Genomic DNA, 12,890 nt, shown 5'->3' with positions numbered 1-12,890 from the left:
CTAAGAAGCCAGTTGAGTTGCTCACATTGAGAGCTTAGAGAGAGGAGCCTGGGTAAATGGTGTTAATCTCTTGATCATTGATTCTCAGTCAGGGCTGTACATTAGAATCACCTGGGGATTCTACTAGATTCTACTAGAATCTAAGCACATTAGAATTTAAGCACCACAAAGAGAAGGATTACCTATTTTATTCACTGCTGTAGTATTATTGAAAAATGCTGATGCCTGGGCCCTACCCCAGGCCTATTAAAATGGAATCTCGGGGGGTGGGACCCAAGCATGGGTATCTTTTGAATATGTGATATTAATGTGCAGCCAAGGTTGAGAACCACTGCTCTAAAAGATTTCTTCATGGGTCATGTCATAAAGAGAATGACTACGGCTTCACCCAGGAATGGTTTGATAATGGATGCTACCTGCCGAGAAAGCCTAGAAGTATTGGGTCTTGGAATCAGACCCCATGGATTCAAGTCCTGGCTCTTCCAGTTCCCAGCTGTGTGACCTTGTACAAGTTACTTAACCTCTCTGAGCCCATTTCCCCATTGACTAGTATTTTCAATTCCATAGGATTGCTATGAATTAAGTTTAAAAATCCATGTGAATTTCTTCCCGCTGTGCCCAACACATAGGCACAGTCATTATTAATGATGTCATTATTACCAAGTAAATTAAGGAAAAGGAAAATGTAGCATTTTCTAGCAGTTTGGCGGTATTTGTCTGAAAACCTTCATTTAGCTTTGTACAGGAATTCAGATGGAATTGAATTAAATGATAAGGGGAACCCCCCCTTAAAACAATATTAGTGACCTTTAAACGTTTACCATTTGCACAAAATTATAAAGTTAATGTGTTATTTCTCTCTTGCTTCCCAAATGCAGCAGGAAGCTGGAGTCATAGTTGTAAAGTGAGTGTTCAAAACTGGCATCCTGTCAATAGCTGTTTTAGATTCAGCCTTCCGGTCATTTGTTCAAAGGGCTTTGACACTGACCAAAAGATACTGTTGGAGATGTTGCTGCTGGCAGTTTAACTGGTATTTTTCAGGGTGTAGACACACGATTTATATATAGGCAGAGTGAAACTGGAAGTAGGGCAATTAGTCGAGCGAGTTCAGACAGTGGAAAGGAAAAAAAATCAGGCAAAAGAAATTCTTTAAGCAAGCTATTTTGCCATTTTAAAATAGACAATTTTTAACTTTATAGAAATAGATACAACTTAAGAGTATTTCTGTGACATAATTACGGGGTTCATAAGGCAAAATGAATACATATAAAATATCCGACAAAGGCCAGGTTTTCTAATTTGTACTTTTCTTAATATAAAAGTAGTAAAATAAATGTAGTAATTGCATTTATTGTGAATAAAGAAAGTTAAATGTATTTTCCACATAGGGGGCAGCAAAGAAGAGAGGAATCCCAGCTAAGAGGACCAGTTAGATATTTTCAAAAATTATGGCTAAAAATATTTTCTCTTGTTACTGGTGCAAATATTGATTTGGTTTGTTTCCTGGTCCCTGAGAGCTGTGGGCCTCCGTGTTTTGTTGCTGCACTTGAGTGAGAGCTAATAAATCGTTTGACTTTTGTAATTAAACCTAAGAACCTAATTGAAGGGGATTTTACTTCCTAGAAAATGTACTTTAATCTGCTTAAGAGGAATTATCTATTTCTTATTAGCAAAATCAAAAGACTGTCTATTCCTTTATAACTGATGATTTCTGCAGGCCTGGTCATGAATCTCATGGTATTGTTAAACCTTTGAAAAATTATTTGGGAGATTTAAAAAATTCAGTTGTCAAAAATTTAGGATTTGACTCTTTACATTGGTTATTGGCAAAGTGTAGGATTGTTTGTTGTTCTTGTTGTTGTTTTCTCTTTTTCTTCCTTGATTCGCCTTTTTTGTCCTGTTTGAGAAGTTAATTCTTTGACTATTTTAAAAAAAATACTGGCATAGATGCAGATGAGACTTACTTCTTGAAGAACTATGATTTGGGGGAGTAAATTTCCATGAGTTTTTCGTGAATAATTTTAGGCAAATTCCTCAATATTGATTTTACTGCATCTCTTTCATATATGACAGTCATATATAATTTTTTTATCATTGAATCACTATGTACTTACAAAATAATTTAAGGTGACACTTGCGAATGAATCTTTAATGTGGATCTAATGTGTTAGATTAAATTCCTGTACAGTTTAAGACAATACAGGGAATTGTGTTGTATATTAGCAAGGGGTAATGGATCCTGTTTTAAATTAAATAATACAATTATTACATTTTGTGATTGTGCATTCAACACCTTAGGTGGATATCATAGAAGGAAAATAGTAATGATCAGAATTGGTTTTTCAGAAAAGCAAATAATGTTTCCATTAATACTTGAAGGAGAGACATAGTAAGGTGAAAAACTAAAATATTATTTCTAAAATGGAAAGAATTTTAATACGTTATTAATGATGCCTACCTTCGGCTCTAGCTATAGTCAGCGTAACTATATTTCAAGTGCTACAGTTGGGGACAGGAAGGAAAAGAAACGTGCAAGAGCATCTAACACGGTAGTGCTCGGACAGAAATAAAGAGTTGATGTGTATTAGGATGATTTTATGTGAAGGTACTTTCATTTGAAATAAATAATTGAGGCAAAAGTGAAGTTTGGAATAGAAGTATCCAGGTGCCCTCTGGTCTCCATTTCTTTTTGTGTGCGGAGATGCGGCCAAAGGCAGCATCGTGGGTAATCCGGGGTCCACTCTCTCCCACTACCCTTGTCAGAACTGGCTTGGCTCCCGGAAGGAGCTGCACTTGTTCAATAGCTACCGTTAGACTGTTGTAAAAATGAGTTGATTTATGACCAACAGAGTGATTTAAAATATCCCTGAGCTGTTCTAAGGAACCATCTTTCCCAAAGTTCATGGCCCAATATTTGTATAACCTATTTGGGAATTTGAAAATGGAGAAGATTGTGAAATGAACTCACGAGGCAGGGAATTTCATAGAGAAGAGCCATCTTGGTTAACTGTAGATGTCTGTACCTTCTAAAGAATTTTTCTACCTCTAAAATGTTAAAAGTGGAGTCCCTGTTTGGGAAAACTAGTACCAGATTTCTTTTCGATGTAAAATTATTCCATGCCAGCACTTATTGGAATTTTTATTAACTTGTGGATCTGACCTGAACTTTGGTTGCTTAATCATCAATGCTTTCATTTCTTTATAGCCAAACTGAGAGGATATAAGGGAAAAATAAAGTTTCTGCGCCGATTTTGAGAATACAAAGTCAAAGACTGTCTTTTGTAGGGTAAGAATCAAAGACTATGTTTTGCAGCGTAAGAACAAAAATATAACTTTTAATGTATGATATTTGAAATAAGTAAAATGTGTATCAGTTTATAAGCTTTAGAATGAATATTATCCTATGTATCATTTGTTACTTTACTGAAAAATAGAGCCGTTTTGAATTAACTAAGACCACTGCAAGAAAAATATAAATATACAGAAGTTCAATTTGTATTTTTCTGTACATGTCTCATAAACCTATTGTTGGAAAATTAGTTGTCTTTTTTTGAGATCATTACAAATCTACAAAAGCCAAAAATGCAATCAAAATGAAGAATTCAAAATTATAATCTCTCTTTTAATTTATATTTGCAATAGACTTTTTATCTCCAAGTATTATTTGTTCTATGAGAACAGAAGGAATCACCATGTGTGTTTTTTCCTAAACTAAGACAATGACTGTTTTTACCTTCCCCTGTGTATGTTGCCTGGGTTCGATTCTGACTCACTAGGGGATGCCTCGAATTTTTCACACTCTTTTCCAAGCCCTAATGCTGAGATAAAAAGCACTACCCTACTTGACATAAGACCAGACCCTGGCTAGTGGATCAGAGAACGACACACACCCGCCTGTACCCTCTGGGGTAAAGGCTCAGCTGCCACATCTGGATCAGCCTGTATGATGTTTATGAGAGACTCACCTTCCACTCCAAATTTAGACTTTAGGACTATACACCTCATGCCATCCTGTCTCATCCGTTTTTGACAAAATGTGTAGGTAAAATTTTAGTGTTTTCTTTTTTTTTTAATGGTAGGCATCCTACAACTAGTCCTGTGGGTCAGTCATACTTGTGTTGATTACTAACATGTATCTATTTCTGTTGTTGGATATTTTAAAATAAGCTATAGCTCTGAAAGGATATGACTGGAGGAAAGGGGCTGTGATCCTGTATCAAACAAACTGGAAAAAAACAGTAGGGGAACACTTAGTGCTTTCTGACTTTTGAAAGAAAGGAAACTTTGCAGCATGTAATTCTAAGGACATTATAGGGCATGAAAAAAGTAGACTCAAGCTTTTTATGGGGGAGGGGAGTGAAGTCTGTGTGTGTAGTGTTTTATAGCTTCTGTAATGTCTGACTTAGTCATAAAAAACTGCAGCTGAAGTGTTCATTTAGACGATCCCATGCCTTGTACCAAGGAATAAAATAGTAAAATCTTTTTCTTCCCTTAGCTGGTGGTTCTATATTAATTCAGGAGCTATAAAGCAAGTTTCAAATTGACATGCTTTTCTAAATGGAAAGCAAGCACACCTTACATATGGAATATAAATATTTCAATAGGTACTGTTACCCATCTGCCCGGTGTTAACTTTTTATTTAAGTATAAAGGATCTCAACATTTCTGTGTGTTAACTTTTAGTGGATGAGATCCGTGTCGTGTAACAAATGTAAACACTGAGTAAATAAAGGGTTCAGGTTGAGATGCCCGTGGCTCTCACTGTATAAGTAAATTTAGAGAATCTGATTATGAAGAATGTTAGCTCTTACCCTTCAGAACAATCAAATATTAGCCCGGGGTGTAATTCTCATCACTACGTGCACCTTTCATCAAATAGATGTGCATAGACATAGGAATGATGCAGCATTTTAAAATGCATCTTTTTTTTTTTAAACGCACGCCCAACATCTTGACAAACCCTGTTTAGTATGAAGTTCAAAGACACATAACCCAAGGTTAAGTTCTACCTTGTAAAGTCAGGTGTTTTAAAATGTGCTACGAAGGCCTACATGAGGAATAGGATGTGCAGCCCCGTTTTGTTGTCTCTGAAGTTTGGAATTCTTTTCAGACCTCTTGCATCGTGTGCAAATAAACGAAAAGAGGAGGATGCAAAAGTGAAACCAGTCCCGGCTTCGGCCAGATTTGACACTCATTCTCTGACGATGTGCTCCTTTGGTTTGTTTTCCTCCTCTTCAGATTTTCTTCTTCCTCCAGAAATATGGTGAAACGGTGTTAACACTGTCCACGCATACTGTCACTCTGGGGGTTCAGGAGGAGGACACTGGGCCTGGGCACCAGCCGCAGGCTGGCCACCCTTCCACCCCCCCCACCGCCACCGCCACCTTCCCAGCGTGGTCCTCCTGCTGCACAGGGTTTTACGAGGGGGTCTGGGGGTCTGGCCTTGATGGTTCAGGCGCTCCTAGTCTTGGCCTCAGGGGCTTACTTAACCCACTTTTACTCTTGTCTTGACCGCCTATCTAATAGGCAAAGCTGCTAGAAATAACTGTGTGTTCTTATTTACCATTCATCTCTCTGTTTGCCATGATAGGGGTCATTTTTATAGACAAGGAAATCATAGAGCCAGGCAGAACTTTAGGGGTCATTCAGTTCCACCCCCTCATTTTACAGACCAAAAAAAAAAAAAAAAAGACCTTCCCTTATAATAAGCACATAGAAAAAAATAAATTCCAGTTGCTGGTGAAGGACTGTGAATGTAATTCTTCTTATCCAGGAATCAACTTATTTAATGGGTTTAAACTTAAAGAATTTAAAATTTTTCTTCACCATATGGGTAGATAAAGGAAAAACACCTTTTATTATATACAGCGTATTTTGGTGTAATATGTGTAATTGCCCTAACTGAATATCATGTATATTCTGACAATATTAAAAGATTTAAAAATCTAAAATCCAAAATTCCTAAATTCCAAGGAAAAAAAAGTGTTGCACCTGTTTATAGTTATGGAGCTTGTACCACAACCTTTCAGGGGGTTTAGATGTAAAAAGTTCTGTGGCCTTCTTCAGCGGTATAGTTTTAAATGGCCTTTTAATATCTGAGTTCGCTATACTCTTGTTTGTCAAGAAAGCAGGCAGATGTTTTTGCCTTTTGGAAAGAAGTACAATAACAAGCATGTCCCTGCCCTTACTTCATTGGCTACAAAAATATATTCATGGCTCATCCCGTTGGAAGGTGATTCACCTGAGACTTCGTTCCCGAATTAGTAATGCGGCAGGCAGCATCTCATTTAGCAAGTGGTGCTTCCCATCAATTAAATTGAAAAAAACAAAAAACAAAACTCCCTCTCTCTCTTATTCAAATACAAACTTAGGCTTTCGCCTGTCAGAAGAAAACGAAACCATCACTAACCGCTGTTTATTTGGCTGGCAGGTTTATGCCTAAGACAAAGTAATTTTTCCCCAGGTGAGTTACTCCCTCACGTTGGCATGGTGATGACTAACATTTATGAAAACTCCTTAAGTGTGTGGTCCCCGTCCCCATTCCCACGGTGTGTCACTGCTGCCGCCAAGTGACAGGTCTGAAAAAATCAGCAACTCTTAAACAATTAGAGCATTGATTCCTCTTTCCAAATCCAAGGCCCCTGCTACCTGCTAGACAGAGATACTGTCTTCTTATGTGATGGGAACTAGGGGAGGAAGCTCTCCTCAATCAACTTGACCCCTCATGGGCGTCCCTCCGGAATTCATGGCTTCTGAGAAAAGAAAGCCATGGGTGATTGAGAAAATAGTCTCTTTGCCTGAACGAATATATCTAATTTTCGGGTTGAGGCTGTTTTTAGTTTAGTTTGGGTAGTTTCCCACAGTCTTATGCAAGAATTCCTACGCTACAAGAAGGGAAATTCTCTGTCGTAAAAATCCACCTGTCACACCAAAAACTTGTAACTTTCGGAACACGCAAGTGCCTGCGGACGTACGCAAAGACGGTTCTCTTGAGCAACCTCATTCTTGAACTGGGCTAAGAGCTTTTCAATTGCCGTGACATTTTCAGCCAGGGAAGTAGTAGTTGTTGCAGAGCAATGTTTTACAGGCAATTACTTTATATGATCAATGGAGCAATTCCCCTTCCAGAAAGGAACCAAAGCGATCAAGTTAAATCATTAAAGAGAAAGAGAGAGCGGGAGAAAGGATTCATCTCATTAGCAGGTGCCGGTGCTGAGGGCTCCGCGGCGGCGCAGGATGTCACTGGCCCTTTAAGACAATGGCTGCGCTCCCTCCACCGCCGCCGCCCCCTCCCCTGTCGCTGTTGACAGGTCTAAACCTCCCTAGCAGCCCATTGTGGCCGCAGTAGGAGGCACCTGCAGAAAATGTGCCAAAACCAGGCAGGGAGCAAGAGCTTTTCAATAAGCTCCGCAGCTGGAGAGGAGAAGCAACACTAAACTACCGGGCGCGGAGCAGGCACGTGATGGGAAAAGGGGTCACCACCAGACACCTCCTACCGGCTTTCTGAGCGCCGGTCGGTTCAATTTGCTGACATCTTCTAGCTGGCTTTTCTCTATTTGCTTAATATGCTGAGGTATTTAGCTTAAAAGCACTAAATGCTCCATCACGATGAGCTGCGCTCTCCCTTTCCCATTTACTGTTATTAAGGACATTTCCCCGCATTTTCTCTCTCTTTCTGCCCCAAACTAAGATTGTTTTCTTTTGCTTCTCTCCCATGACTACTTACAGGCATTCTCCACCGCACGCTGCCCGCTTGATTTTACTCGTCTTTAATTCAGGGACAAGTAAAACCCTGCACACTCAGGATCTTGTGCTGCTTTCCTAAAGCACACACATCCCGGCTGCTGTAAGCACAGGTCTGGAAACACGGCACTGCGTTTCAACTCAGTAAACAGTTATTGTGCATCTTCTGTGTACCCGCCACTGTCCTCAGGGCTCCCGGAAATTCAGACAGGGACAAGACGTGCTTCCCCTCTTGTACTGTTTATGGATCCAGCAGAGAGCCTAAAGGGCTATTATAACTGAATTTGTTTTGCACCCATGCACTTTTCTGTGTAGTACTTGCAGCCGCCGGAGTGGAGGTGGGGGGCAGGGAGGGACCCGGCATGTGCTGGTGGTGCTGCGGCTTTGTCGAGCGTGCCTGGGGAGTCAAGAGGACAGATTCGCAACGTCAAATCTCCAAGATAGATGATAGATGAGAGCCTGGCTTAGCCCCTCGATTTTGGCAGCTCCTTACCTTTACACACCACTTCCCAGTTCTCATATGTCCATCTATTTTTTTTCTCGCTTGAAGCAGTAAGGCATTATCTCTGTCTTACAGATGAAAACATCTGAGACTCAGGGCAAAGCACCTTGCCCAGGGCCCCACAAGGACTAGGTGGTAAGTGAAAGGCCCGCAGGGACCAGCGCCTCCACCCCCCTAAACCTTCGCTTCCCCTCTGCCTGGTGCTGCCTCTCAGACTGCCTACCGCCCTGAGCACAGGGCTTGCGAGCGGCACGGAAGCACACAGAGTGCCGTTTTCACAGTGTGATTCTTTCCCCCTCCTACAGATGGAGAGTGTTGGCGTGTACGGATTCTGTGGGTGCACAGCAAAGAACAAAGTGAAGTGTGATTCAAGGTGGGAAATAACCGCATCAGGTAGGAAATGAACTAATTTGTGTAAGTATCGAACCGGCGTCGGAAGCAGTCACCCCTAGAACGGCATCCTTTCAGAGAGGGACTAGGTACGCTTAGATTTGTGCGCACGTAAGGTATTTGCTAAACCGACGCTTGTTCAGAATTGCTTGTTCAGAATTCCAACGAGTGGGAAGAGGTGCGAGAGAAAGAGGATTGCAGAGGCCCTTAAGTCATGAAGTCATTTCCCACCTACCCAAAGCCCAGGAGGGTCGCCGTCCACGCTCACAAGGACGGCTCGTGGATCGGGACCTGGCACCCGTCTAACCTGCTGGGCTCACGCTGGCCCTGGGGGCCTGCATCTGGAGGAGAGGGTCTCGCCCCTCCGCCGAGCTTGTTTATGCTTTAACATGTCTCTCCTCTCAGAGGACTGGTCCTCTTCTTCCTTCTTCCCCAGCGCCTCCCTCCAATTCTGGAGAAAACAAGCGGACTATTCATGTAACAAGAGAAAGAGTGAGCAGGGAGGGGGGAGATGCCACCGACAAACTCCATTGAAAGCCACTGGCTGTTCATTTACATTCACACTTTTAAAAAATGTTAACTAATGATGTTAAATGGTTTGCCAAAGGTCCTGGCAGGTCAGTTGTAGAAGTGTCATTTCTGCCTAATTAGGGCTCTTGTGGCTGCCCAGGGCCTCCCAGTGCAACTGGTGACAAGCCGAGAGCTGACAGCTTCAATTGGTGCCAATAGGAAGGTTGGGCCGGTCATGTTTTCCAACTCAGCCAGGTGTTTGCTGAATGGGGGAGGGGGCCTGGCGAGATCTGAGGGATTCTATGATCCTTTTTCTTTCAGGGCTCCCTCCCAAGTTCTTCCCCTTTGCCTGTCTTGTCTTATGTCAAGGTCAAGAATGGGCTTTGCTAAATCAGCAATTTGGGTTATCTCTGGGAGGTCATTAGCAATCCCTGGCCCAGACTTTTCAAGTGGTCTCAGGCCCCAGATGCTAGATTTTTTTTTCTCCCTAAAAATCAGAGGGTAGGGAAAGAAAAGTTGTAAGTGAAAAACAATAGTAGGGAGAAAACAAAACAAAGCAAAAAAGATGCGTAGCCATCAAAGCATTAAACTCCTGAAGACATTCATAATAATAAAATTGCTTGAGGAGAAAACAGCTGAAGCATCCTGATCAACGCCTTAACTCTTTTATCGAAGAAAAGACAATAGTGAAAAGAAATCCTAACATGTTCCATTGGATATAGAGTACCTGACACATAGTAGGTGCTCAATAAATAATTTATTGTTTGATTTTTTTCAGGAGAAAAGTCATCTGAGAAACAAAGAGTGATTGATAGAGATCCTCCTATTTCTCATGCTTACTTTCATTGTTTCTACAGTACTCTTTGAATTTCTCAGTTGACCATGAAATCATGCTAAGTTGGAGTGCAGCATGATGGGGTGATATGATTATCTTATTTTTTGTGTTGTGTCTCCCTTTTTTTTTAACAACTTAAAACAAGCAAAATACCACTGGTGCTCAGGTGCCCCAGGCGCCCCAGGCTACAGCAACTATGACACAAAGAGGCAGTCCTGTGGCAGTGATAGGACATCTGTGCCTAGAATTTGGATTTGACACCCTGGCAGATCCTGCGGGGATGGCAGCACCGCCGACTGATTTGCGCCTGAACTGAACCTACCAGCACTGGAGCGTGCATGCACGCACACACACACACTCTCACAAACACAGACACAGACGCACACACACACACACTCTCACAAACACAGACACAGACGCACACAGACACAGACACAGACACACACACTCTCACAAACACAAACACACACACACACACACACTCTCACAAACAGACACAGACACACACAGACACAGACACACACACACAGACACAGATGCACACACACACACACACACACACTCTCACAAACACAGACACAGACGCACACAGACACAGACACACACACACACAGACACACACACACACACACTCTCACAAACAGACACAGACACACACAGACACAGACACACACACACAGACACAGATGCACACACACACACACACACACACTCTCACAAACACAGACACAGACGCACACAGACACAGACACACACACACACACACACACACACACTGACTGAGCCTCTTATCGGGGCGGTAGACAAAGAATGACAGGATTAATACATGGGCTTTTGGGGGCAGTGCTGTGTTAAAGGGAGAAAAGTGAACTGAAAAAAAGCCATGTTTGTTTTATGAAAATTTAAGACCAAACCCCAAGCTTACAGTTCTGAGAAGGAGAAGGGAGACTCAGGTGATGGGTGTCTGAAGCTAAGTTTTCAGCTTCCTTTCTTCACGCAGTGATGCCTCTTCCACCCGCTGGCTCTGTTTTCTCTAACGTGGGACAATGAAAAGCGGGGCCAGAAACAGAGACTGTCTGTGGATTTTACCAGAGGAGTGTTGTGAAGTTAAATGAGACAGAGCACATAAGCACACCTAGGGCGACACCTGGTGTGTATCAGGAGCCAGACGAGAGTGAGTTCTCTCCGCACTGTCCCTGGTTCTTCATGGTTGGAGACCATGTGCTGTTCTGTGGTGTCAAGTTATTTTCTCAATGCCCGGGACATATTTGAACAAAGAGAATTAATAGAATCGACTAATAGGCTGACCTCATGAATGATGAGTGAGCAAATGAATCTAGACATTTTCAAACAGTTTAGTTGCCTGTCTCACGCTTTCCCTCCAGGGACCTCCTTTGTCACTAAATTCCCTTAAAAGACCCACTTTGCGTTTTCGCCCGTCCGTCTCATGCCACAGCACATGCTCTTTTTCCTCTCCTTCAGCGACTTCCTTTGTTTACTTGTACTGCTTTTCTCCTGGGATATGGCTCCGCCTCTAGGCCCAGTACTAACCCCTGTCTGGGCTCTGCCTCCTACATGTGCCTCTGTCTCAAGTCCTGATCCGCAAAGCTGCCGCTGCTGGATGTGTGCTTTGAGGGCGAGTGATTGCTGTCTGGCTCTTACGAAGGCGAAGAAGTGGCCACTCACTCTCCTTGTGGTTGGGAAGATGAGCATTTAAAAATCATTCTGTAAGATATTAGTGGTAAAGAAAACCTTCTGCAGCGACTAAACCAGCGTGGAAAAATAAGCCAATTAGTTACAAAACTGAAACAAACAAATAAACAAAAAACTTCTGAGCACTTGTGAACAGAGGAAAGAACGTGTGAATTACAAGTCTGCTGGCATTAATATGCCCCAGTTGTATGCGTGATAACTGATCGTCACAATGGTGACCCTGGAAAGGTGGAATTGTGTTCAGTTAGATATTACCTAAACTTTTCTGAAAGGCAGGTCTGATTTTGTTTTTCCATTGTTTAAGTGGCCCTTCTCTTTGACCTTAAACCCTTACTCTGGTTGTGCTGACCTGCCGGCAGTTCTCTAGACATTTCAGGATGTTTCATGCCTCAGGGCCTTTGAACAAATTCTTCTTTATCCTTAGAATGCCTTTTTCTCCCTATTGTTTTCCTGACAAATACCTACTCATTATGCCACCTCCTCCACCAAGCTTCTCCTGGTGCCCCCCCCATGTTAGATTGACCTTTTTCTCTTTTGTGTCCCCCTTCAGAATCTCACATTCTTCAGATACAGATGTGTGAGAAATAAATGCTCAATGTTGCGTGCCGCTGAGGTTTTGAGATCGTTTGTTATGTGGCATTGTTGTGCCGATTTATAACTGACAGTTATAGTAGTAGTAGTTCGGTGATAGAGACCGAACTACTCTTAATTGGCAAGTTTGAAACTATATTCCACCATTAGTTCAAATGAAAACTACAGTGCAAAATGAGAGTAAAGTAGTTAAAAAAAAAAAAAGAGAGAATCTCACATTCTTCTCCATAATAATAATAGTACAAGTTCCCTTTTACTGAGGGCCTTCTGTTTGCCAGTTAAGTGTAAGTGCTTTTGCTACTGTAGGTACTCACTTTACTGATGAGAACCCACAAGGTGCATGTTTCAGGTCACACAGCTTGAAAGCAGTGGAGCAGGACCTGAGCCCAGCCAGCGTGACCGGAGCACATGTACTAACCTCCGTCCACCTCGAACCACCAGCCCACGCTGTGTCCCGTTATAAGTAGCCACCGTGCTGATAGATCCGGGCATGTGGTTTCAGTGTTTTTCCTTTCTAGATGGTGAGGCCCTGGAGGTTGGTGAGACTCTTACATCACTCTGTGTTCCAGGGCCTAGCGTAGGGCCGGTGCATGGCAGAGACTCTGA

General features: G+C 42.2%; 1 protein-coding gene across 1 annotated transcript in view; it reads left to right on the top strand.

Moving 5' to 3' along the window:
- HSPA12A (heat shock protein family A (Hsp70) member 12A) overlaps positions 1-12,890 on the top strand; it is a 163,517-nt gene that overhangs the window by 5,120 nt on the left and 145,507 nt on the right. Inside the window, exon 2 of the mRNA XM_082407821.1 lies at positions 8,551-8,638. Coding sequence (XP_082263947.1) covers positions 8,551-8,638 — 88 coding nt within the window. The remainder of the gene's footprint in view (positions 1-8,550; positions 8,639-12,890) is intronic.

The sequence above is a fragment of the Balaenoptera borealis genome, assembly GCF_965194805.1.
Source record: "Balaenoptera borealis genome assembly, chromosome: 10".
Classification (NCBI taxonomy): Eukaryota; Metazoa; Chordata; class Mammalia; order Artiodactyla; family Balaenopteridae; genus Balaenoptera; species Balaenoptera borealis.
Note: the sequence above shows the minus strand (reverse complement) of the source record. Positions and strands in the feature narration are given on the sequence as shown.